The 24,982-nt window shown below is 42.6% G+C and overlaps 1 protein-coding gene across 1 annotated transcript; it reads left to right on the top strand.

The window, feature by feature from the left end:
* The first annotated feature begins 2,604 nt into the window (after positions 1 to 2,604).
* On the top strand, positions 2,605 to 12,720 carry LOC123123676 (U3 small nucleolar RNA-associated protein 25). The gene is made up of 23 exons (XM_044544242.1): positions 2,605 to 3,082; positions 3,176 to 3,241; positions 4,014 to 4,188; positions 4,446 to 4,587; positions 5,076 to 5,181; positions 6,212 to 6,312; positions 6,397 to 6,519; positions 6,768 to 6,848; positions 7,041 to 7,186; positions 7,636 to 7,708; positions 7,844 to 7,921; positions 8,626 to 8,664; positions 8,747 to 8,835; positions 9,022 to 9,086; positions 9,450 to 9,496; positions 9,580 to 9,639; positions 9,844 to 9,915; positions 11,062 to 11,091; positions 11,535 to 11,629; positions 11,759 to 11,864; positions 11,985 to 12,047; positions 12,158 to 12,229; positions 12,461 to 12,720. Exons 1-23 carry the CDS (start codon positions 3,040 to 3,042, stop codon positions 12,533 to 12,535), a joined length of 1,947 nt encoding a protein of 648 aa, XP_044400177.1. The 5' UTR covers positions 2,605 to 3,039; the 3' UTR covers positions 12,536 to 12,720.
* The last annotated feature ends 12,262 nt before the right edge of the window (positions 12,721 to 24,982 follow it).

Genomic DNA, 24,982 nt, shown 5'->3' with positions numbered 1-24,982 from the left:
GAACGTTTTGGAATTTGTGAACAATTTTGAAGGACCTCAATAAGTGTCGAACGTTCCGTATTTAAACATGCTAATCCAAACTTTTTTCATGGCAACTTTAGTTAAGGCGATGTTGACAAACATGGCAATTTTCTGACAAAAAATGAAACTGGAACGAAGTTGCCATGTGTTAACAACTAAAGTTGCCACCTCGCAGCAACTAAAGTTGCCATCAAAAAACGTTCGGGGTGACATGCTTAAAATCCGAACGTTCCGAATTTGTCTATTCCATTTTTTAAAGCACAAATATTTTTTTTAATCTTGAGAACAAATTTTGGAACGAAGAACAAACTTCGAAGCACGGATTTTTTTAAAGCATGGACATTTTTTGAATCTTGATAATAAATTTTGAAATGGCGAACAATTTTGAAAAATCCCTACAAATTTGGAAGTGTGAATTTTTTTTGAATACGTGAACAAAAAATTGAAATCCGGTACATTTTTCTGAATTTCGAAAGTTTTAAACATTTTTGTGTAATGAGAATAATTTTTGAATTTGACAACATTTTTTCGAAAGCTGAACATTTTTTTTTGGAAACATGAACAAAACTTGAATATTTTGAAAAAAAGAGAAGAAAGGAAAAAACAAAAAGAGAAATTGAATTGAAAAGGGAAAGTGAAAGAAGAAACAGAAACCAGAAAAAAGAAAAAAGAAAAGGAAACAAAAACAAAAAAGAAAAAAACCCGATAAAAAACGAAAAAACCGATTCAGGGAACCTCCTAGAAGGTCCCCAAAACCGGTGGTAACCGCAACTGGGCCAGCCCAAATCGTCCGCGGGGGGGGGGGGGGGGGGGGTGGAGCCTCGTCAATTCGCCGCAAAATGCGGCGAATAGGGTTTTCCATACATATATTCACTCTATGAATGCACACACGCACACTCTATTCCTATGAGCACATACGCATAGTCACTATAACACATACACCCACATCTACATACACATACTCACTCTATGTCTTGAGATTGACGAAGTCATCATAGGTGGTTCGTTGTCGACGGGGACGTCGTCTCCCACAGAAAAAAAATTCCGCCTTTATGAGACACCAAAGCGTCAAACATGAGATTTGATCCCTGATGGACAAGGGTACCACCACCCTCTACCATCCAAACATAGGCTTGATGCTCCGAGGGTGTGTAATTTTGGAAGAACAATGTCAATGTTTTCTTTTTCTAAGTCGTGCATGGAGTGAGATGCGATAATAATGGTGGTTAAATGTTGAACAAAATTTCAAAGGCGATAAGGAGGCGACATCTTTTCCCCTTGATGCACTGGCGTGGCTGTTGCCGTGTGTTCCCCTGCCCTCCGCTACAACGGTTGGAGGGCGGCAGAACTCTGGATATGTGTGACTAGTTCTTGTCCTGTAGGGTTATCCATTTTTTCATCATCCATGAAGTTGGGGTAGTAGTGATGATGAGAATAATGGTTCCTCAATTTTCTCCACTTCGATTGCCTTCCTCAGAGGGGCTTCAATGAGTCAAGAATGGCATCGATCGCCTAAAATCCAATCTAGCACGATTCATGTTTCTCCATGGCAGTGGCGTCATATGAAGGGGGTGGAGTCGCGGCGAGTTTTTGTTCTTCATTTCATATATGTCCATTTAAGTTCTACCAAATATGACTCTATCGGGGAAATTCTGAGGTTTATGTCCTTGTCCTCTGCCTGGGCAGAGTTGGGATTACCCTCTGGCCCATCTCGACGCCAACTTTTTGAAGACGATGATTTGTCGAGATCGCGGCCGCCAACTCTTTTGGTCTAAATCGACGATTTTTTGGTCACAATTTCTACAAGCTCCTACGTTTCCACAAGATTGCTCTGGTAAGACGAAGGCCCAGGGACATCAACAAGAATTACTCATGGCGCACTGCTAAGAGATGCATAAGGGAGATGTTGTTGTTTTATTTAATGAACTACCTGTAATTTCTTATTCTTTTATGTGTTTTTTTGGTTTTCACTCGATTTTGTTAGTATATTTTTGTTTTCCTTTCTTAATTCACAATTTTTTCAAATTCTTGAACTTCTTTAAATTGATGAACATCCGTCAAATTTGTAAAATTTTATCTAATTCATTTTTTTCAAATTCACGAACTTGTTTTTACGTTCACAAACTTTTTTCTAATTCATGAACATTTTTCAAATTCAAGATTCAAATTAATGATATTTTTCACATTTGTTGTTATTTTAATTCGTGAATTTTTTTATCTATGTTCCTATTTTTTTTCAAAAGTACGAAATTTTAAGTATAATAAAAAAAGGGAAGTCGGTTTTTCCCCTAAACCCGTACGTATTTGTTTTTTGAGAAAACCTAAACCAGTAGGTAATGGTTTTTCTCGAAGGAGCAGCGGGCGAACGATCGGGTCCAGGCGTCCAGCGAGCGGAGACTGCTAATGGGCCAGCCCAACCGAGGCGTGGAATCAGCCCCTGAGGCCTCATTTGGCGCGAGTGGGTTGAAGGGGTTTCGAGAGGATTTTCCTCGCGTGGGTCAGAAACCCCAAAAAACCACGTTGGCCCATTTGGTACAGGAGGTTTGCATGGGCCAATCCTCTCTAATCCACGCGAACCCACGCGACTCGTAACCCTCGTCGAGCGACTCAGCGAATCGCTCGTCCCATTGCACGCCGCCAGCGAGAGGAAGAGCCGCCGCCGATTCATTTTGTCCCGCCGCCACCGAGGGGAAGAGCCGCCGCCGCCGCCACCGAGGGGAAGAGCCCCGCCGCCGCCACAGAGGGGAGGAGCCCCGCCGGCGAGAGGAGGAGCCCCGACGCCGCCGCCCGACTCTGCCCGACGCCCCGACGCCGGCGTTACTCCTCCAGCATACTGGTCTCCTCTCCTCTAGCTGTTGTGCCCGCCTCTGCGCCGCTCCGTGCTGCTCGCCAGCGAGCCGCCCCTGTCAAGAGCCGCCAACACCGTCCACCCCGGCCGTACGCGCCCCCAAGCCCCCCTGCGCCCCCCTGCGCCGACGCCCCGGGCCGTCCAGCCCCACTGGTAGCCACTGATTAGTGATGGCGAAGCTGAAGCTCGTCCCTTCGACGGATACTCCACGAGGTACGAAACCTTAGTCGCTGTCTCTTGCCTGAAGCTTTGAATTTGTGCCTTGCTCGGTTCCTCTCCCCTCATGTCGCTGTCGTGTGGTTTCAGGTCAGAAGAGGCGCCGTGAGAAGCCCCAAAGGCCGGTGCTTGACGACGATCTTCGTGACTCTTCAGGTTTGCTTTTCGTTACAGTTCTGTAGGCGTTAATTGGTAGTGCTTCGATTTCCTCCTCACTTGTTTCGTGCTAAAATTATTATGTGGAATTGTATGCTGGTGCTTGGTGAAGCCTTGCGTTCTAGAGGAAAATGAGTAAATGGCAACTCAATATCTGGGGTCAGTTGTTTAGTTTCTACTTAGAAGCTGAGGTACCGTGGTAGTACAGGCTAGAAAGTGGTACATGCTAGAAAAATGTCTGGGCATACTTCAAAAATAATTTATTTCCATCCATTTAAGACTCAGTAAGTATGTAACTGTCTAACTTAGATATACATGATTCATGAACCTTCTCCAGGTTATTCGTAAAGTTTTGATGATCTTATTAGTGGATTGGAAGGGGTGTAGTTTCACGGTTGAATGTTTTTCTTTCTAATATAGATATTACTAGTCCACCTCTTCTTCTAATTCAATTTCTTCTCTACTCATTTTGAACCAAACTTTACTTTTTTGTGTTCTTGGACGTATGGTTTATTCTCTACTGTTTTTGTGCTCTTGGAGGTATTGTTTATTCTCTATTGGGTTGTACATTTCGCATCTAGTAACATAAAGCGAAAAGGTGCTCTTCATAGGTTTCACCAACCAAATATTTTATAGGGAGGTTACTGATGCTAGAGTGGTGTTATTTTGGCAGACATTATGACTGGCTCAATATTCTTTGCAGAGTGATGTGCAATGTGTCAGTATGACCTTTTCAATTTTCGGTGCTTAATTACTTGAGTATTGCATGCAGCTGGAATCATAGCAGTGAAGGCTGTTCGACGTGAGAAACCATCCAATGAGAGCCCTCAAGTCCTACATCAGAATGATGACGATGACTCAGATGATTGCAATGTTTCCAGTGAGGATGAGGCACATTATATGATAAGCAATAAAAGTGATGCTTTGGATGAAATGGAGTCGTCATGGTTAGTGCTATTAATGCAACAATATCCACATTTTTTTCTTCAGTGACTGGGACGCATATTATTGCTATTGTAAATGAACAAGTATTATATTAGTTTATATTATATCGGTCATTCAGTTTTTGGTTATAGTGTATTATGTCTAGGTTTAAGAATGCTTGTTTGATGTTGTCTCTACTGCATCATTTTATTTTCTTGCATTATATGTATGATATGTTCATATAACTCGTTCTAATACCATCCCTTTTTGTGTGTTCCAGTTCATTTCAGCGTCATGTTACTCACGTGCTAGCAAATGATGAAGTCAATGCATTAGTGAATCAGAAGAGTAAATTTAAATGGGAGATGCCTGCAGAGGACATTCCAAAATCCAAATGGGTTGGAACAGGTGAAAAAATTAAGGTACTTCATGGAATTATTTCATCATGATACACTCTCATTAAATTATTTTGATTGATATCTTGTTTCTCCTTGAAATGCGGGTCACTGAAATTGAGCCTTTGATAGCTGTATATATATGTGTAATTTGAAGACCAAAATTTCATGTTCATCATGTGTTTAAATCACCTTATGACCTATATTCATGTTATAACACTTTTTGTGAGGGGTTACTATGGTGCATTTCTCTGTTCCACAGCCATCTGCAGTTACTTGCAATATGTTTGCAGTGGTACGTGAAGTGTGCTTTTTCAACGAGCAACTCCTGCTGAAATATTTGTCCCTGCTCCTCTGTGCTTGTGTACTTGATCCATTAAATTAGTTATCAAATTACTGAACTGCTTCATGCTGAGTTATCAACTTCATTAGTAGTGCAGGGATGTTTTTCTGAATAATAAATACTTCAGGCAGCTTGATATTGAAAGCTGGTTCTTAGTGCTTTGTACTTTCAGGGAGCTTCTGATGACCCTTTTGTTGATGTCAAAGGAAAATTGAAGGACCACTGGCAAAAAATCCTCTCTGATGACTTGAATTATAGATCGAGGTTCTTCTCACTTTGTAAGTTCTCCTATTTGATTATCTTTTAGTTAGTGCCTTATTTCACAAATGACATGACTCAGTAGAACATTAAAGTTGCCCAGTTTAGAATTGGTGTGTACTAAAAGCGCATGCCATTCATTACCTTATGATATTAATTAACCAATAGTGCTTCCTGAGAGGAATAAGAGAGTTATTTTTCTAGAATTCACGAAGATCCATATTTCTTATTAGTTCTTGTAGCACATCCCAACAACAGAAAAGTGGACATAATATTAGTTGGATCAGGACTTACAACTGTAAATTCCATGAGATGACACTTATTCTACGTGTTTGTGTGTGATAACTCTAAAACTGATCTCCAAAGTGAACTAGGAAGATTTTTTCTTTCCCAAAGAAGCCGGCAGGAGCTTCTCTGCCCAATCTGCTAGTAGGGGAAAGTAAAGATTTTAGGATACATTCTTCCAGATGGAAGACTGCGTCCCTTTAAGGCTCTCAACTGATCCAGATGTGGGCTTTCATTTATTCCTCTTGACCTGAAGGATTGAAACTATTTTGTTCACATACAAGCTGAACATGTTTTGGGTGGGTGTTTTTGTTGGGTAGGTGGGTGGATGGGTGGGGTCTTCTGTTTCCCTCCTCTGCAGAACGAGTTAATACTGTCCATAACTTGTGAAAACAGTAAATGCCCCTGAGAATTGGTGAATTTATTAATCCTACTTTGTCAGGTGCCCGTCTTGGTGAATTTGGCGTATAGGAACATAAAGTACCTTTTGTGGTTCCCTTATCCTAAAGATTATGCTGTGCACGTCTTTTCTTGATCCATATTCTCGCTATTTTTGAGAAAAGAATTATTACCAATATGGTTTTAGGCTTTTAGCATATACATACCAAGTTACCTACTCCATTTATACACCTTGTTTCTCGTATAATTAAGCATATCTAAGACAAATTGTGGCGTAACATGTCATGCTTCCTCCCTAAAATGGTGTAGTGCGCTCTCTCTACCACTTTTTTTAAGTGTATTTCTAATCCTAATCATCTATTACAGGTAATAGCTATCGTGACATAATGCATTGTAATAAGAAGCCATTTTATCTTAAGGGTAGTAAGGTGGATTCCAGTACTATGGACGCATATCTTATGCATGCTGTAAGTTTCACAATCCCTATTTGGTAGCATTATTACTGTACCTGTTATGATGCTGACTAATGTGCAATATTGTCACAATGGCAGTTGAGCCATGTTCATAGGACAAGAGATGTTGTCATTAAGAATGATGCGAAGCTTAGGAATGATGCTAACACAGATGTTATGGAGGACGACTCATACCGCGATCAGGGTTTTACACGTCCAAAGGTATATGTCAGATAGTCGCAACACATTTGGGAAAACGGTATCTTATTTGGCATTATGTATTGCATAGATGTGTGCTGGGCTACAGTTGCTTGACAATTAACAGCACTATTTTATCAAGAAAATGCTATGTCTCATTTTGTTAAGAGTAAATGTTGTTGTACCTCCATTTATACACAGCTTGTAATTTTGCTGTATCTTGATCTGTTGAACTAATCGCTATTTTCTTTTGTATTATATCATGACCTTAGGTTCTTTTCTTGTTACCTCTCAAAAGCATTGCACGACGCATTGTGAAGAGATTAATCCAATTATCTCCGCTGACACAAAAGGTAATATTTGACCTTTGCAGCTACTCTTACAGATAGCATCTGAATATCAATTTCTCTGAAATACGCTGCCAAATTATACCATGAATTCCATTTGGATCTGCAAATCATTTGCATATATAATTTATGGTTGCTGGTTCAGTTATTATTTTGCTCTGGTGCTAATAAATAGAGAATTCTTACTTTTATTTGTAGGATAATTCTATGGGACAATTCAAGAAAGAGTTTGGCGAATCAGATGATGAACTGGAGGAGCCAAATAGTTCAAAACCAACAGACTTTAACCTTCTGTTTGCTGGGGATGTTGAAGATCACTTTCTTTTTGGAATAAAATTTACAAAGTAAGTGTGCTGTTAATTTTTCCTTGTAATAATTTTCTAGTTGTGAGGACTAGTACGTCTACTATGTACTCTCCACAGTTTTTTGTCAACAGCTCAATTGTTTTCTTCAGTTTTCATTGCCAATCACAGGCTTCTGAAGTGAACATGAGTATGTTAAAGGAATAGGCAAATCCTCAGCAGAAGCAGAAGCAATTACAAAAATTATAATTATAACTCATATTCACTTGTTTGTTAAGACTTCATCTTGTAAAATGTTTCAGTATCTTTTGTGTTTTGTGAACCTTTTGGTTACTCTTTTGTTATCTGCACTGTGAGATCTCATGCTTTTAGCAAACTATATGTCCTTAAATTCGTTATTCCTTTCACATTGATATTTTTATATTTACACAGGATTCTATATTTATATAAGATTTCTTAAAAAGTTAATGTTTTAACTAATGCTTCTGCAGGAAATCTGTTAAGTTATACAGCAATTTCTACGCTTCTGATATCATAGTTGCATCTCCTTTAGCGCTTAAACTTGTAAGTACTCTTTAACAAAGGTTTCTTAATACACTTAATTAGTCATGATTACTTATGTGCCCAGCAGCTGTATATTTTTATTGTTCTGGGGACACCTCATAGGCAACTGACCTTATTATACCTGCCTGTTATCAGAAAATTGATGGAGGTGAAGTTACCAAGAAAAAGGGACGTCCCAAGGAAAACGATTCTGATTTCCTGTCATCAATTGAAGTTAGTTGCACTCGAAACCATATACTATTTTCTATTTACTACTATCTCCAGTCCTATATATTAGTTCATTTTTGATAACCATTAGTGTGTGTAAATAATCTATTTCAGTCTGTAAACATTGATTGAATGAATTTCTTGAAAGTTCAAGTATTTTGTCATCATTTTGAAGGGGGTATAAGTTTCAAATTAAATTTCCCTAGCTGCATGTTCAGTGGACAAACATTTCAATAAACTACACGTCAATTCCTGTTAATTGCTCCAGAATGTTATGCTTGGGATGTGTCCAAATGGTAATTGACAGAGCTCTGGCTATTGCAACGCTTGTCCAGAGTACCCGTAGCTCAACGATGTTTAGTTTAAACCTTGTATTTCATTGAATTATTAACTTCCAGTTCTTTGATTTGGGTATATTTTAAAACTTGTAGTTCTTTGACTCATGAATATTTTAAAACTTGTAGCACTCTGACCATGTGCCAAGAAACTTAGTTTGAGAGAAGTTACTCATACTTGGTACATTGGTCTCAGAAGTATTTCACAATACTTCAGAGTTGCTAATGTATTGTAATAAGAAACCCTGTGTTTCAGTCTGTATAGTTGAAGCCATGATAAGTCAACATAGACTTCCATAAAGGAACAGTAACTGTGCACATTCAGTTTTTTTCTGTGTGCAAGCTCTAAATTATGAATACATTTGTTCTGTGCAGATAGTGGTTGTTGATTACGCAGATGTGATATCTATGCAGGTTAAACTCCAACTCAAATAATTTACTGTACTTATTTTCTGATGCCTGCTGGTAAAAATAACTGTGTTATTTATAAATGTAGAATTGGTCGCATCTGCATGCTGTTCTTGAACAACTAAATCATTTGCCATCAAAAGAGCATGTAACCAATGTGATGCGGATCAGGCCATGGTAATTCTTTTTTTAGTGGATATTTATTCCTGTATGGCATCTTCTATTGCCGTACTTCTATCTATAAGAGTATAAGGCGCCAACTCACTGTATTGTGAACTGCAAAAAGACTTGGAAATTTATTCCTGATTTGATGTTTGTGAGGTCAGTTTCATGCTTGTTACATTTTCTTTATTTGGCTATAAGGTACCTGGATGAGCAAGCACGGTACTATCGGCAGACAATAATATTAAGTTCGTATCTTACGCCAGGTATGGAATTTCACTTGGAACTCTGGCCATCATTGGATTCCAATTTTTCTAGGCTGCAGCTTCTATCATTCAGTTGAATTTTCAGTATCAACTAAAATTAAACTAGTTATGCTTTTTAATCATGATCTGCATTTATTTGCTAAACATTATTATTATTTTTGCGAGTGGTGTATCTGTCCCCTGGTGTTATGCATGGTTCTTTGGTATTCAAAATTGCTTGCATTAGTTGTGCATGTCTAAAGTGACACTTGCTATTCTATTCTTAATTGTGCTACACAGAGTGGACCTTCTATTTATTTGCATCATCATCTACTTGTTTACTTACAAACCTATTTATGTTCTAATTTTTTGCCTGCTGAGCAGAGATGAATGCTTTGTTCAACGGATCATGTCTAAATTACGAGGGGAAGGTATATATAGTATGCTGGAAGTCACTAAGCTATTTGCCGTGTTGGACTCATGTTTCTAACATGCCGGAACTCAACCTTTTCAGGTTAAGCTGGCGACTGAGTTTACAGGTGTTCTTCCCAAAATACAGCTTGAAATACGGCAGGTCAGTTAATTCATTGTCTCTCCAGACTCCCATCGCATCATTGCAAATTTACTGTCCAGATATGTCCAGTGCATCTGAACAAAATTTGATGCCAAGAATCAGGGCTTTTGCTGAGTTTTCTAATAAATTTTGGATTGGTTCGCTCAGCAGACACATCTTAGTGCTAAAACAGTATTGATGAAATTACAAATGTTTTTCACACAGGTGTATGAACGATTTGATGCATCTTCTATTGGTGAACTTGATGATGCCCGCTTTGAATATTTCTGCACAAAGGTGAGTCCATTTGTCCTTGTACTGCATGCTTGACAAATGCATTATGGAATTTAGCACATTCGGCTCATTTTCACAACTATCACTTGTCCTTTTACAGTACTTAATTCATGTGTAAACTACTGTATGTAAACAATTAGTAAGGGGAAGCAACCTAAATCCTTATCTGGATGTGGTGCCCCCTCCAAATCAGCCTGTGCCTTCTCCGCTGTGTCCACAGCCATGGGTCCTCGTTGCCGGTGGCTGTATGTCATGCCCCACATGACATCTCTCCCCTCGTCAAGCAGCTTGTCCTCGAGCTGAAACTGAGGGTAGTGTTGGACAAACTCATCAAGGTGCTCCCAAATAGCATCGCTAGGAGCTGTGCCCTCCCAGTGGACAAGGACATGACTGATTCCATGATGTAGGCATGGAGCACTCTGGGCGGGGGCAGGCATCGTGTTAGTGCGCTGACGGGAAGAGTGAGCTGGAGCTCATGGTGCTTCCTGGTATGCTGCTGAGCCTGCAGCAACCGTGCGCGGACCTCTTGGAGAAACTCATTCTTATTGCAGTCGTGTAATGCAGTATGGCCGGAAGCCACCTTGGCGTCGTTCTGCGTGTAATCCACTCCATCAAGGCCAGTGGCTGTCAGCCATTGACCGACCTCAACAGAAGTTTTTTTTGACAGAACCTCAACAGAAGTTGTGTGCAAGAACGAGCAGAAGGATTTCTAGCATTGGTGTAATGCAGGGTCCCGTTTGGACACTTAGGCGACAAGGTGTCCTGCCAGCGCCTCGCAATTTTGCCCGCCTTAGGCGCTTTGGCGTCAGGGCGGTGCGTGCTCGCCTTACTGCCTTAAGAAATAAGAAGTTTAAACCCAATCATCCAAATCAAGTGCTCCAGCAAAATTGTAAACTTAGACATGGCCAAAAATTAGCAACAAGCTGGGACATGTAGTTGTAGACAGAAGTGCTGATCCCACATGATATCATGGCTCACAACTAATCGCTTTCAGTGTTAGGCGCCGTGTAAAATTATGAGGTCGTATACAGTTTTATTTGGCCACTTCTTATGGTCATGACTCTTAATTATTGGAACAAATCTAACATTTTTTTTCGTTTCTATATATGTGTATCCTATTATTGACTATTTTATGATGTAATGATACAGGTGTACCCAAAGATTCAGGAGTCAGATGAGGTATTGTTTCTTCTATATAGTCGTAATATCTGCAATGCTGTCATGTTCACTTAAATTTGGTATTTCTTGACGTTGGTAGGAGGATTAGCTTTAAATGTCAACCTGTAGGAGTTAGGCCCTGATAGTTAATTAAAACGTTAGGGGGGTAAGAATTCAAGAAACTGTGTCTGCATCTGACAGCACATAGCATTTTGGAGGGATATAACCAAACATACCATTTTGTAGCAGTGGGATGTACATACTTAATGTTATTATCGCCCAGGAAAATTTTACAACAGTATTTGTCGGAGGTGTACCAGAATGTTGTGCATTTTGCAGTAAATCTTGTCGGTGGATGTGCCATACTTGTCTGGAAATGGCACCATGTTGGAGGAAATTTTTATGTTAGTAGATTGGAAATGTCATGTGCAATATTTCTCTAATTGTTTGTTGCAAATATGCAGGGCGGAGTGTTGCTATTTGCCAGTTCCTATTTTGAATACATTAGGCTGAGCAGTTTTTTGAAATCTCAGGATGCTTCTTTCTGTAGAATTGGGGAGTAAGTGGATCTTCCTTATTCTTATAGCTTATATTTTTGTTCAACTACTAAAAGGGGTCTGCTCTCAGTCTTCATTTTTATCATGAATATGTTTCGTATAGTAACTACCTATATGTGCTCATATATTAGGGCGACGTCACAACAGGATATATCTCGTGCAAGACTCTGGTTCTTTGAGGGCCAGAAGAAGATCTTGCTTTATAGTGAGAGATCTCACTTCTTCCACAGATACAAGGTCGTAACATCTGAAAGGCCGTCCCTACTTGTTATGATGTGTGCTCTCGCTGCCGTTCATGAGCATGCACCTGAGTGTTCGTTTGTGTAATGTTTAAACTCGTGCTTTTTAAATATGCAGATCAGGGGAGGACATCATTTGGTTGTCTACTCATTGCCAGGGAGAAAAGATTTCTATCCAGAGGTATGTGTTGACTAGATTGTGACTGTGCAGTACGTACTATGTCTGAAGCTGTGCTGTCGAAGTTCTAAAAGATTTATCTGTCTTGACCCCGGGGTTTTCTTTTCTTTCAGCTTGTAAATATGCTCGGTGAATCAGGAAACCCCAGGTGCAATGTGCTTTTTTCTCGTCTGGACCTCCTTAAGGTGAGACGACCGTTTCATGTAAAAGTTTGGTTCCATGTACAGCACCGCAGCTACTAAGTTCGTGGCGCATCAAAGTTGGACCGTGTTGTAAAAAGCATGTTGGAGCCTGATAGTCGATAACCGGTTCATATATAGTACATTGGATTTCTTCTGTAGTTATTTTTTTTTCAGTTTGATTGTGTTTGAGCGCCTAGCAAACAAGTTAACATGGGCCGACATTTTCTGTTGCAGCTGGAGCGGATCGTTGGAACATCGTCTGCACGGAGGCTGATTTCTTCCGACAAGGATATGTTTGTCTTCTGCTGACCGTGCGCGTTGAGCGTATGCCAGACTAGAATTTTGGAACATGAACTGAAATCCGCTGTTGACTAGTACAGTACAACTGAAAGTTTTTGTACTATCTGAAGTTGCAGTAGCGGATGTAGACGATTAATGCCTCCAGATTTGTTTCTCCTCGTCAATCTTGAGAATTCTTGTTCCACGGAGCCTTAGTCGTTGTGCCAAACGCCACCAGTTATGTGCCTCCTCTCGTTTTTGTTGGCACCGCTTCAGGTATTTTGGGGGAACGTCCAGCTAACTTTAGCATCGGCCATATTTTATTGATCAAGTATAGATGGTGCAGCTGATTGAAAAAAAACTCGAAACAAAATCCGTCTGATCCATGGGGAAGACGATCAAATTGGAGGAAAATCCACCCTTGGACCGACGACCCCATTGTCTCCACCCTGTAGGGGTCTGATATCACCAATAGTTCAGCAAAACCATTTCATAACGTTTCTGCACTGCCCAGGATAACAGAACATTCTTTTTGAAGCCTTGGCCGATTTTGTGGGCTGTAGCTTATTGTTCTGGCTTTGTGGCAGTCATACTTTTCTATATTTCAGTATGAAAATTATATTTTATGGTCAATATAATGAAACTGGTTTAGTCTTTCTTTTTTGAGATCTGAAACTAATTTAGTGGTAACCAAGCCATCTTTTCCATGACACATTTTTCAGGCCGGCCATAGAATTATGTTTTTTGAACCTGGAATAGCGTTTTGTGTTACTCAACATGAAGGGTCGCTGGCTGTCTAAACAAAAATATACAACACCAATTATATGTATGTGAATATATATTTCATGACAAATGTAATGAGGCTGTGCTGGATGCCTACGTACCATGCATATGTGGCGTTTCAGCATGCGAGTAAAATCTTGTTGAAATGAAGATTTGATGGAATTAATTGACGCTAATTTACAGCATGAGTTGTCTGGATCTCGTGGAATGATTTGCGTGAATCTTATTAGTTCTGCAAATTCTGCAGAATGTTCCAATTAAGTGATAGCTAGCCACTTCTCCAAACTAGAGTATCAATATGAGACTATGGGAGTACAAATTATGGACAAATAATCCCCTAAAAAATAAATAAATAAATAAACTATGGACATATATATATTTTCCAAAAGTTTGATGCACGCTAACCGTGCCGAGATTATTGGTAATATCCAACCGATTCGTGCCGGCACTGATTGCGCAACAAGCAAATAAACCTAGCGCGCACCGACTCTTTCGCTTTCCTCCACACGCCACCCAGATGGCCGCCGCCGGCGACGAACCGGCGGAAGCGAAGCGCGCGCGTGCGGCGACGACGGGCGGGCTGCGCTGCTGGTCGTCCGCGTTCCCAGATGACATCCTCGCCGGCGTGTACGGCATGGTCGCCTCCGCGCGCGGCCGCGTGAGCTTCGCCGCAGTCTGCCGGTCGTGGCGCGTGCGGAGGTGCCACCTCCCGCGCTGCCATGGCTGATCCTCGAGTCCTCCGACTGCAGCAAGACGAAGTACCTGCACTGCCCCGAGGACGGCGCCAACGCCATCGTGCGGATCCAGCTCCCGAGCAGCGACCAGCTCGTCGGCTGCCACGACGGCGGCTGGGTCATTTTGAGAATTGCGAACCTCTTCTCGGGCTCCCCGAGAACCAGTGGGGGATCTTCTGCTACGACAAACTTGTATTCTCCAAGCCGCCCACCTCAGATGGATGCATCCTCGCCACCATAACCGAGTACCGTGGCATCGCGCTCTGCAGAGTTGGCTATCCGAACAGCGCATGGACGAAACCAAAATGCAGGCCCTGGAGATTGGAGGACATCACCTTCTGCAATGGCGAGCTCTACGGCCTCACAAAGTACGCAGGTGATGTCTTCAAGTTCGAGATCGGCGTGAAGGAGGACGGAGAGCCGGTGGTGATCGCCGAGAACCGGTTCAACTGCCCGTTGTGGGAGGAACGGTTATCGGAGAAGTCCTACATCTTTGAACTGCACGGCAAGATTGCGGTGGCGATAAGCGGCCAGTGCTCACGAAACCCCGAAGGTTTCTTCAAGGTGTTTGAGCTCGTCGACATCCAAGGCGATGGACTAGCAACGTCTCGCAAGCACAAGTGGGTGGAGGTGACGAGCTTGGACGACCATGCCTTGTTCTTGGGGCGAACCTTCTCTAAGGCGGTGCGTGTGCCGGATGGCAAGGTTGGCCATCTAGAGAAACCACATCTATTACTCTCGTTGCTTTAGTCAAAATGATGGTGTCCCCCGTGGTGTGTTGTTCTTTACACTCCCAACCGACTTTGGCGACAGGAAGTATTACAGGGTAGAGGACTGGAAGAACAAGGACACCAGCGACGATGTGAAGAGGATCAAATCGACAGGGTACTTCGTCGATAGCAATCATTACGATAGCATGTGGATTCTTCCTCCAGATATGTAGCTGTTCTAGACGCAATGGAATCCGTGAATTAAGCTACCTTCAAGAGATGGCATTAGTTACTCCACTCGATCCAAAATGCAAGTTGACATGCGCACATTGTCTTCGAACAGGCTTGGAAAAACATATATTAGAAAGAAAATATGTTTCATGATAGTTCGATAAAATTAATGACGAGGAAACTAATATATGAAGCAGATAAATAGATGAGAGTGGAGTCACTACCCTGTTGATGCTTTGGTTCTTAGCTTGGCCCGCTGTGCCTATCACAGGGTCGTATAAGATTTTTTTCCGAGTCTATGAGGCTATGAGTTCATGACAAATATCGTTTGATGACAAAAGAATATTTTTTTGAACGCCCGGTATGCACTTCTCTTTACGGTTGGTAGTTGGCTTCTACTATTAGCTGCCAACTATTGGATGAAAATCAACTAGTATATACGTTTACTAAAGTGGCAAGGATATCTTGGAACAGAATGAACAGTTTCAGAGCATTGTGTACAGTATTGCAGCAATTGGCAGCAGAAGTGACAGCCTTTTATGCGAAAGTGTGATTTATGAGGGCAACTCCAATAGAAGATGTATATTTAAAAATGTAAAAGTAGGTTTTGCATAATTTACATCACCAAAAAAATGATTTTTACATCACAAAAAATGCTTTTTACATCACCAAAAAAGTCTCAACTCCAACTGTTGATGTATATTTGATGATGTAAAACGAGTGCTCCAACAGATGATGTATTTGATGATGTAACACAAGTTCTTCTGTGGCATGGCGGTGGCGTGGCCGCCGCCGAGCGTCGAGTCGAGTCGAGACGAGAGCCGGCAGCCAAGCATGGAGACGGGCGCTAGCGGGGGAGCTTGAATCGGGTGGCCGAGCTTCAACTTGAAACGAGGAGCGGGGTGGGGTGGCGGCGGAGCTCAAAACACGCCGACGGCCGAGCTTCAAATGCGGCAGGGCGGATCGGCAGAGCTCGAATCGGGCGGTGGCCGAGCTTCAACTGAGGAGGGGCGGGGCGACGGCGCGGCCGTGATGGGGCGGCAGAAAAGCGGGGCAGACGCGGCGGAACCTTATCATTCCACTGGTGCTGGATGTGAAGCACGACAACGACTGGATGTGGAGCCTCCGAGCTCCATCTCCTCGGCGCCAGCTCCCAAGCAACAGGCGGCTCATCGGCTGCCACGATGGCGGCTGGGTCATCTCAACCGCGCCGCTCAGAATCGTCAACCTCTTCTCCGGCGCCGAGGTGGCACTCCCTGAGATGCCATGGAGGGTGTTCCGCCCACCTCAGGTGACTGTATCCTCGCCACCATGACCGAGTCCAGTGGCATCGCGCTCTGCAGGGTTGGTTGTCCGGACGGCGCATGGACGATACAACGATGTAGGTCACGCAGGACATTTGAGGGCATCAAGTTTTGCAATGAGGACATTTGAGGGCATCACGTTTTGCAATGACGAGTTGTATGGCGTCACATACAGGGAAGTCATCAAGTTCGATATAAGCGTGAATGAGGGAGCGCCCGTGGTCATTGCCGAGACCCAGCTCAGCTGCTCCCTGTGGATGGATTACTTCGCCGCGATGACCCTTACAAGCACACTGAAACGCAAACACAAAGGACCATGAACACCTAGAGTACCTTAAGACAACCATAACATAAGAAGATTTCCGAAGCCCTGTGTCATCATCCCTGAATCTTGAGAGAAGACCCCTGCAGCAGAAGGATCTGCAACCAGTCACAAACAGGTCATCATCTTCGACCACGATACAATTGCCGCCATGCTGCTTCCTCCTTTCTTGACATCAGAGCTGAGAAGGCATGGACATCAATCCAACACACATAACAGCCGTCGCTATTTTTGGCTTTGAGTACCGCGAAAAGTGTCCCTTCCGGAAGGAAGAGAACTCGAGTCAGCACCGCGGCCAGGCCATCCGCTCGGACAAAGCAGGATCTCCCACCAGCATTAGCGCAGAGAAAGGAGAAGAACAGCAGCAGCAAATCATACCAACAAGGAAGAAGAAAGGTCTTCGTCTCCCTGCATCTATCGCCCATCTGAGGATCCAAATGGCCAGTGCCGATGGACCTCCAGCCACCATAGCCCGCGACCTCGACGAGATCCGGGGATCCCCATCCCGCTGGCTCCTCGACGAAGGCAAAAGCCTCGCCTGACTGCGAACGGAGCCCGGAGAAACTTATTCCGACGTGACACCACCGCAACGGCCTCGGCACCGTCTCCCTCAACCCTAACCTTACCACACACCCACCTAGCGAACAGACCCGAGGTTCCCTCTCCCTCCCGCCGCCGGAGCGGCCGACGGAGAGAGAGGGAACCGGCAGCGCGCAAGGGAACCCTCATCGCCTCCTTGATCGCCTCCTGCGATCGGACACTGTTTATCTTGACGTTGAATTACATCTTTGTTTTACATGGCAAGCTTGCAATGGCGGTGAGAACCCCGTGGTCACGAAACCACGAACCTTTCTTCTGTCACCTCTCAATCACTCTGAATCAGCCCACGAGAGAGAGGTTTTGCGCAGTCTCACGGGAGCTGCTAACTAACCTGACAAAAAAACGCTAACTGAACTTTAACCGAAAGACTACTATGACGCTGACACAGAAACTAAGCTGTCACGCTAGCTAAACTAGCTTACTGTGCAACAAACTCCCCCTAAGCTAGGTTGGCTGGCATCTGATGACCCCACACGGTCACGCATCTCCTGAACTGAATCCGCCCGAGCGCCTTCGTGAGGATGTCAGCGAGCTGGTCACCAGTTCACACGTACTGAACGTCAATGCTGCCGTCGTCGACACACTGCCGGATGAAGTGGTAGCACAGCTCAATGTGTTTGCTCCTGTTGTGGAAAACAAGGTTCTTGCTCAGCGCTATCGCTGACTTGTTGTCGATGCAGAGGTTGGTGGCACCGTCGACACGCTCGAGCAGTTCCCCGATCAACCGCCTGAGCCAGATGCCCTGGCATGCGGCTCCCGCTGCGGCAACGCACTCTGCCTCGCATGAGGAGAGTGCGACGATCTTCTGCTTGGCAGACTGCCATGACACCGGGCTGCCTCCAAGGAAGAAGATGGTGCCGCTGGTGCTCTTGCGATCATCCATGTCCCCGCCCAGGTCGGAGTCAGTTTATCCGATCAGCTCTGTGCCGCACGCCTGCCGAGAGTAACAGCACCCCAGCTGGCGCGTGCCGACGATGTACCTCAGTAGTTGTTTCACGACGGCCCAATGCTCACTCGTCGGTGCCTCCATGAACTGCTGGCGTACCTGACGGCGTAGGTGATATCCAGGCGTGTATGGGTGAGGTAGGGCAGACTCCCCACCACACCTCTAAAGTGTGTGGCGTCCACGGGATCGCCGGTCCCCTTTCGGCTGAGCTTGAGACGTGGCTGCATCGGCGTGGCCACGGGGTGGCAGTCACCCATGCCGGCCTTCTCCAGGAGCTTGTTGGCGTACGAGGACTGCGCGATGACGATTCGCCCCGGCCTTTGGTCCACCTCTATGTTGAGGTAGTAGCTCAGGAGTCCCAGATCGCTCATCTTGAAGAGTGTCATCATCACCTCCTTGAACTCCATGATCGCTGCCATGGACGCACCAGTGACGATGAGGTCATCCACGTACACGCTGACAAGGAGACGGCCGCTGATACGTCTCCAACGTATCTATAATTTTTGATTGTTCCATGCTATTATATTATCTGTTTTGGATGTTTAATGGGCTTTAATATGCTCTTTTATATTATTTTTGGGACTAACCTATTAACCGGAGGCCCAGTGCCAGTCTCTGTTTTTTTGCCTATTTTAGAGTTTCACAGAAAAGGAATACCAAACGGAGTCCAAACGGAATGAAACCTTAGTGATGATCTTTCTTGGACCGAAAGCAATCCAGAAGACTTGGAGTTGAAGTCTGGAACTCTACGAGGTGGCCACGAGGCAGGAGGGCACGCCGGGGGGGGGGGGTAGGCGCGCCCCCACCCTCATGGGCCCCTCGTAGCTCCACCGACGTACTTCTTTCGCCTATATATACTCTTATACCCTAGATCAATCAAAGAGAACCACGAAACCACTTTTCCACCGCCGCAACCTTCTGTACCCGTGAGATCCCATCTTGGGGCCTTCTCCGGCGATCTGCCGGAGGGGGAATAGATCACGGAGGGCTTCTACATCAACACCATTGCCTCTCCAATGAAGCGTGAGTAGTTTACCACAGACCTTCGGGTCCATATTTATTAGCTAGATGGCTTCTTCTCTCTCTTTGATTCTCAATACAAAGTTCTCCTCGATGTTCTTGGAGATCTATTCGATGTAATACTCTTTTGCGGTGTGTTTGCCGAGATCCGATGAATTGTGGATGTATGAACAAGATTATATATGAATATTATTTGTTTCTTCTCTGAATTCTTATATGCATGATTTGATATCTTTGCAAGTCTCTTCGAATTATCGGTTTAGTTTGGCCTACTAGATTGATCTTTCTTGCAATGGGAGAAGTGCTTAGCTTTGGGTTCAATCTTGCGGTGTCCTTTCCCAGTGACAGTAGGGACAACAAGGCACGTATTGTATTGTTGCCATCGAGGATAAAAAGATGGGGGTTTATATCATATTGCTTGAGTTTATCCCTCTACATCATGTCATCTTGCTTAATGCGTTACTCTGTTGTTATGAATTTAATACTCTAGATGCATGCTGGATAGCGGTCGATGTGTGGAGTAATAGTAGTAGATGCAGAATCGTTTCGATCTACTTGACACGGACGTGATGCCTATATTCATGATCATTGCCTTAGATATCTTCATAACTATGCGCTTTTCTATCAATTGCTCGGCAGTAATTTGTTCACCCACCGTAATACATGCTATCTTGAGAGAAGCCACTAGTGAAACCTATGGCCCTCGGGTCTCTTTCTTATTATATTGCATTTCTTTTATTTACATCGCATCTCATTTACTCTTTTGCAATCTTTACTTTCCAATCTATACAACAAAAGGATTGACAACCCCTTTATCGCGTTGGTTGCAAGGTTCTTGATTGTTTGTGCAGGTACTAGGCGACTTGTGCATTATCTCCTACTGGATTGATACCTTGGTTCTCAAAACTGAGGGAAATACTTATGCCACTTTGCTGCATCACCCTTTCCTCTTCAAGGGAAAACCAACGCATGCTCAAGAGGTAGTAAGAAGGATTTCTGGCGCCGTTGCCGGGGAGATCTACGCCAAGTAAAGACATACCAAGTACCCATCATAAACTCTTCTCTCTCGCATTACATTATTTGCCATTCGCCTCTCGTTTTCCTCTCCCCCACTTCACAAAGATTTGCCTTTTCTTCGCCCTTCTTCCGTTCGTCCTTTTGTTTGCTCGTGTTGCCATATGCCCTCTATTTGCTTGCATCTTCGCTTGCTAAAAATCTATTGTTATGGATCCTCATCCTCTTGCTAATCTTTTTAAAAGATCCAATTATGATGAACCTATTGCTAGTGAGTTTTGTGCACTAGATTATCTTTATGAGGTTTTGCTTGAAATTCGTGAATCTGAAAATTGTGATGAAGTGTTGAAAGAAGAAACTTATGAAGTGATTCACGATAGCTCCTTGAATGAAAAGCATGATTGCAATGATATTATTATAAATTCTATTAATGTCAACTGTTTTAATGACATGCAAAACCCTAAGCTTGGGGATGCTAGTTTTTCTATGTCCACTACTTGTTGCAATGATCATGATTGTGGTGATTCTTCTTATAATCTTGAAAATTTATTTAAGCCCCATGATGAATATGAGGTTGATAATAATGTTTGCCATAATATTGAAAGTGGGTTTGGAAGAGTGTCAACTTTAGATCCCACATATTTGGAGAATGTTCAATCTTATGAAGTTTTTGATAAAAGTGGGTTTGGAGAGGTCATGACTTTAGTTAATGTTAATCCCACTATTTTGGATGAGTGTCAACTTTGCATACATGTGGATTGTGTTAAGAATATGTTTTGTGATAGCTATATTGTTGAATTTGAATATGATCCCACATGTAATTATTATGAGAGAGGAAAATATGGTTGTAGAAATTTTCATGTTACTAAATTACCTCTCGTTATGTTGAGATTGTTATTGTTTCTCACTTCTTTCTTGCATATGCTAGTTTTTGCTTGTATTGATAATTTATATACCTATAAGATGCCTATGCATAGGAAGTATGTTAGACTTAGATGTGTTTTTCATATGCTTCTCTCTTTGTGCTTCAATTCTTGTCTTTCATGTGAGCATCATCGAAATTATCAATGCCTAGCTAAGGGCGTTAAACGATAGCGCTTGTTGGGAGGCAACCAAATTTTATTTTTGTTCTTTGCTTTTTGTTCCTGTTTAGTAATAAATAATGCATATAGCTTCTGTTTAGATGTGGTTTTATGTTTTAATTAGTGTTTGTGCCAAGTAGAACTTTTGGGAAGACTTGGGTGAAGTCTTTGCGATCTTGCTGTAAAAAACAGAAACTTTTGCGCTCACAAGATTAGCTGCCATTTTTTACTGGAGAGTTCTTTTAGGTTGATTATTTTTGCAGATGATTAATAGACAAATTCGTCACGTCCACCATTTTATTTCAGAATTTTTGGAGTTCCAGAAGTATTCGAACAAATCAGATTGCTACAGACTGTTCTGTTTTTGACAGATTCTGTTTTTCGTGTGTTGTTTGCTTATTTTGATGAATCTATGAGTAGTATCGGGGGGTATGAACCATAGAGAAGTTGGAATACAGTAGGTTTAACACCAATATAAATAAATAATGAGTTCATTACAGTACCTTAAAGTGGTGGTTTATTTTCTTATACTAACAGAGCTCATGAGATTTTCTGTTGAAGTTTTGTGTTGTGAAGTTTTCAAGTTTTTGGGTAAAGATTTGATGGATTTTGGAATAAGGAGTGGAAAGAGCCTAAGCTTGGGGATGCCCAAGGCACCCCAAGGTAGAATTCAAGGACAACCAAAAGCCTAAGCTTGGGGATGCCCCGGAAGGCATCCCCTCTTTCGTCTTCGTTTATCGGTAACTTTACTTGAGGCTATATTTTTATTCACCACATGATATGTGTTTTGCTTGGAGCGTCTTGTATGATTTGAGTCTTTGCTTTTTAGTTTACCACAATCATCCTTTCTGTACACACCTTTTGAGAGAGACACGCATGAATTGGAATTTATTAGAATACTCTATGTGCTTCACTTATATCTTTTGAGCTAGATAATTTTGCTCTAGTGCTTCACTTATATCTTTTTAGAGCACAGTGGTGGTTTTATCTTATAGAAATTATTGATCTCTCATGCTTCACTTATATTATTTTGAGAGTCTTTTAGAACAGCATGGTAATTTGCTTTGGCTATAAAATTATTCCTAATATGATGGGCATCCAAGATGGGTATAATAAAAACTTTCATATAAAGTGCATTGAATACTATGAGAAGTTTGATTCCTTATGATTGTTTTGAGATATGAAGATGGTGATATTAGAGTCATGTTGAGTAGTTGTGAATCTGAGAGATACTTGTGTTAAAGTTTGTGATTCCCGTAGCATGCACGTATGGTGAACCGTTATGTGATGAAGTCAGAGCATGATTTATTTTTTTATTGTCGTCCTTATGAGTGGAGGTCGGGGATGAGCGATGGTCTTTTCCTACCAATCTACCCCCCTAGGAGCATGCACGTAGTACTTCGTTTCGATAACTAATAGATTTTTGCAATAAGTATGTGAGTTCTTTATGACTAATGTTGAGTCCATGGATTATACACACTCTCACCCTTCCACCGTTGCTAGCCTCTCTAGTACCGCGCAACTTTCGCCGGTACCATAAACCCACCATTTACCTTCCTCAAAACAGCCACCATACCTACCTATTATGGCATTTCCATAGCCATTCCGAGATATATTGCCATGCAACTTTCCACCATTCCGTTTATTATGACACGCTTCATCATTGTTATATTGTTTTGCATGATCATGTAGTTGACATCGTATTTGTGGCAAAGCCACCTTCATAATTTTTTCATACATATCACTCTTGATTCATTGCACATCCCGGTACACCGCCGGAGGTATTCACATAGAGTCATATTTTGTTCTAAGTATTGAGTTGTAATTCTTGAGTTGTAAGTAAATAAAAGTGTGATGACTTCATTATTAGAGCATTGTCCCAGTGAGGAAAGGATGATGGAGACTATGATTCCCCCACAAGTCGGGATGAGACTTCGGACGAAAAAGAAAAAAAAAGAAAAAAGAGGCCATAAAAAAGGAGAAAGGCCCAAATAAAAAAATAAAAAATAAAAAAAAAATGAGAGAAAAAGAGAGAAGGGGCAATGCTACTATCCTTTTTTTCCATACTTGTGCTTCAAAGTAGCACCATGATCTTCATGATAGAGAGTCTCCTATGTTGTCACTTTCATATACTAGTGGGAATCTTTAATTATAGAACTTGGCTTGTATATTCCAATGATGGGCTTCCTCAAAGTGCCCTAGGTCTTCGTGAGCAAGCAAGTTGGATGCACACCCACTTAGTTTCTTTTTGAGCTTTCATACACTTATAGCTCTAGTGCATCCGTTGCATGGCAATCCCTACTCACTCACATTGATATCTATTGATGGGCATCTCCATAGCCCGTTGATACGCCTAGTTGATGTGAGACTATCTTCTCCTTTTTGTCTTCTCCACAACCACCATTCTATTCCACCTATAGTGCTATGTCCATGGCTCACGCTCATGTATTGCGTGAAGATTGAAAAAGTTTGAGAACATCAAGAGTATGAAACAATTGCTTGGCTTGTCATCAGGGTTGTGCATGATTTAAATACTTTGTGTGATGAAGATAGAGCATAGCCAGACTATATGATTTTGTAGGGATAGCTTTCTTTGGCCATGTTATTTTGAGAAGACATGATTGCTTTATTAGTATGCTTGAAGTATTATTATTATTTTTATGTCAATATTAAACTTTTGTTTTGAATCTTTCGGATCTGAACATTCATGCCACAATAAAGAAAATTACATTGATAATTATGATAGGTAGCATTCCACATCAAAAATTCTGTTTTTATCATTTACCTACTAGAGGACGAGCAGGAATTAAGCTTGGGGATGCTTGATACGTCTCCAACGTATCTATAATTTTTTATTGTTCCATGCTATTATATTATCTGTTTTGGATGTTTAATGGGCTTTAATATGCTCTTTTATATTATTTTTTGACTAACCTATTAACCGGAGGCCCAGTGCCAGTTTCTGTTTTCTTTTTGCCTATTTTAGAGTTTCGCAGAAAAGGAATACCAAACGGAGTCCAAACGGAATGAAACCTTCGCGATGATCTTTCTTGGACCGAAAGCAATCCAGAAGACTTGGAGTTGAAGTCTGGAACTCTACGATGAGGCCACGAGGCAGGAGGGCACGCCCCCACCCCCGTGGGCCCCTCGTAGCTCCACCGACGTATTCGATGTAATACTCTTTTGCGATGTGTCGTGGAATTGTCACGGCAGATGTCCTAGCGGAAGGACTTAGTTGTGGAGTCATTGCGACGTAGTTAGCTTAAAGGGGTTAAAACGGGACAAAGGACATGAGAAGTTTATACTGGTTCGGCCCCTTACGGTGAAGGTAAAAGCCTAATCGAGTTTGAGGTGGTATTGCTAGGGTTTCGATTACCAGGGAGCGAATACGCTTAGCCTGGCTTTCGATCCGTTGTTTCTTCCCCTAAGCCGCTGCCGGGTCGTCCCCTTATATACACGGGTTGATGCCCCGCGGCTTACAGAGTCCCAGCCGGCTCATACAAACGTGTCCGACTCGGTGACTTATCTTACATGCCTTACAATACAAGTCGTATATACATGGCGGTTTATACTTACGGGCCTTAAGCCGCCTTTGGGTTTTGGGCCCTTTAACAAGCCTACTACATGAACCGCCATCTTCAACATATTCATGGGCTTGGTTCATGAATCGCCACTGGGATAACCCGGCCCCTCCTGGGCGGGTCATATCCAATAGTCATATCCCCAATGTT

The sequence above is a fragment of the Triticum aestivum genome, chromosome 5D, assembly GCF_018294505.1.
Source record: "Triticum aestivum cultivar Chinese Spring chromosome 5D, IWGSC CS RefSeq v2.1, whole genome shotgun sequence".
NCBI classification, from domain to species: domain Eukaryota; kingdom Viridiplantae; phylum Streptophyta; class Magnoliopsida; order Poales; family Poaceae; genus Triticum; species Triticum aestivum.
The sequence above is the reverse complement of the archived record's forward strand: the minus strand, read 5'-3'. Positions and strand labels throughout refer to the sequence as shown.

Coding starts and splice junctions, on each gene's coding strand:
- LOC123123676 (XM_044544242.1), top strand. CDS start 3,040: ATGGCGAAGCTGAAGCTCGTCCCTTCGACGGATACTCCACGAG. Junction 4,588..5,075: donor GAACAGGTGAAAAAATTAAG/GTACTTCATGGA, acceptor TTGTACTTTCAG/GGAGCTTCTGATGACCCTTT. Junction 7,922..8,625: donor ATTTCCTGTCATCAATTGAA/GTTAGTTGCACT, acceptor TGTTCTGTGCAG/ATAGTGGTTGTTGATTACGC.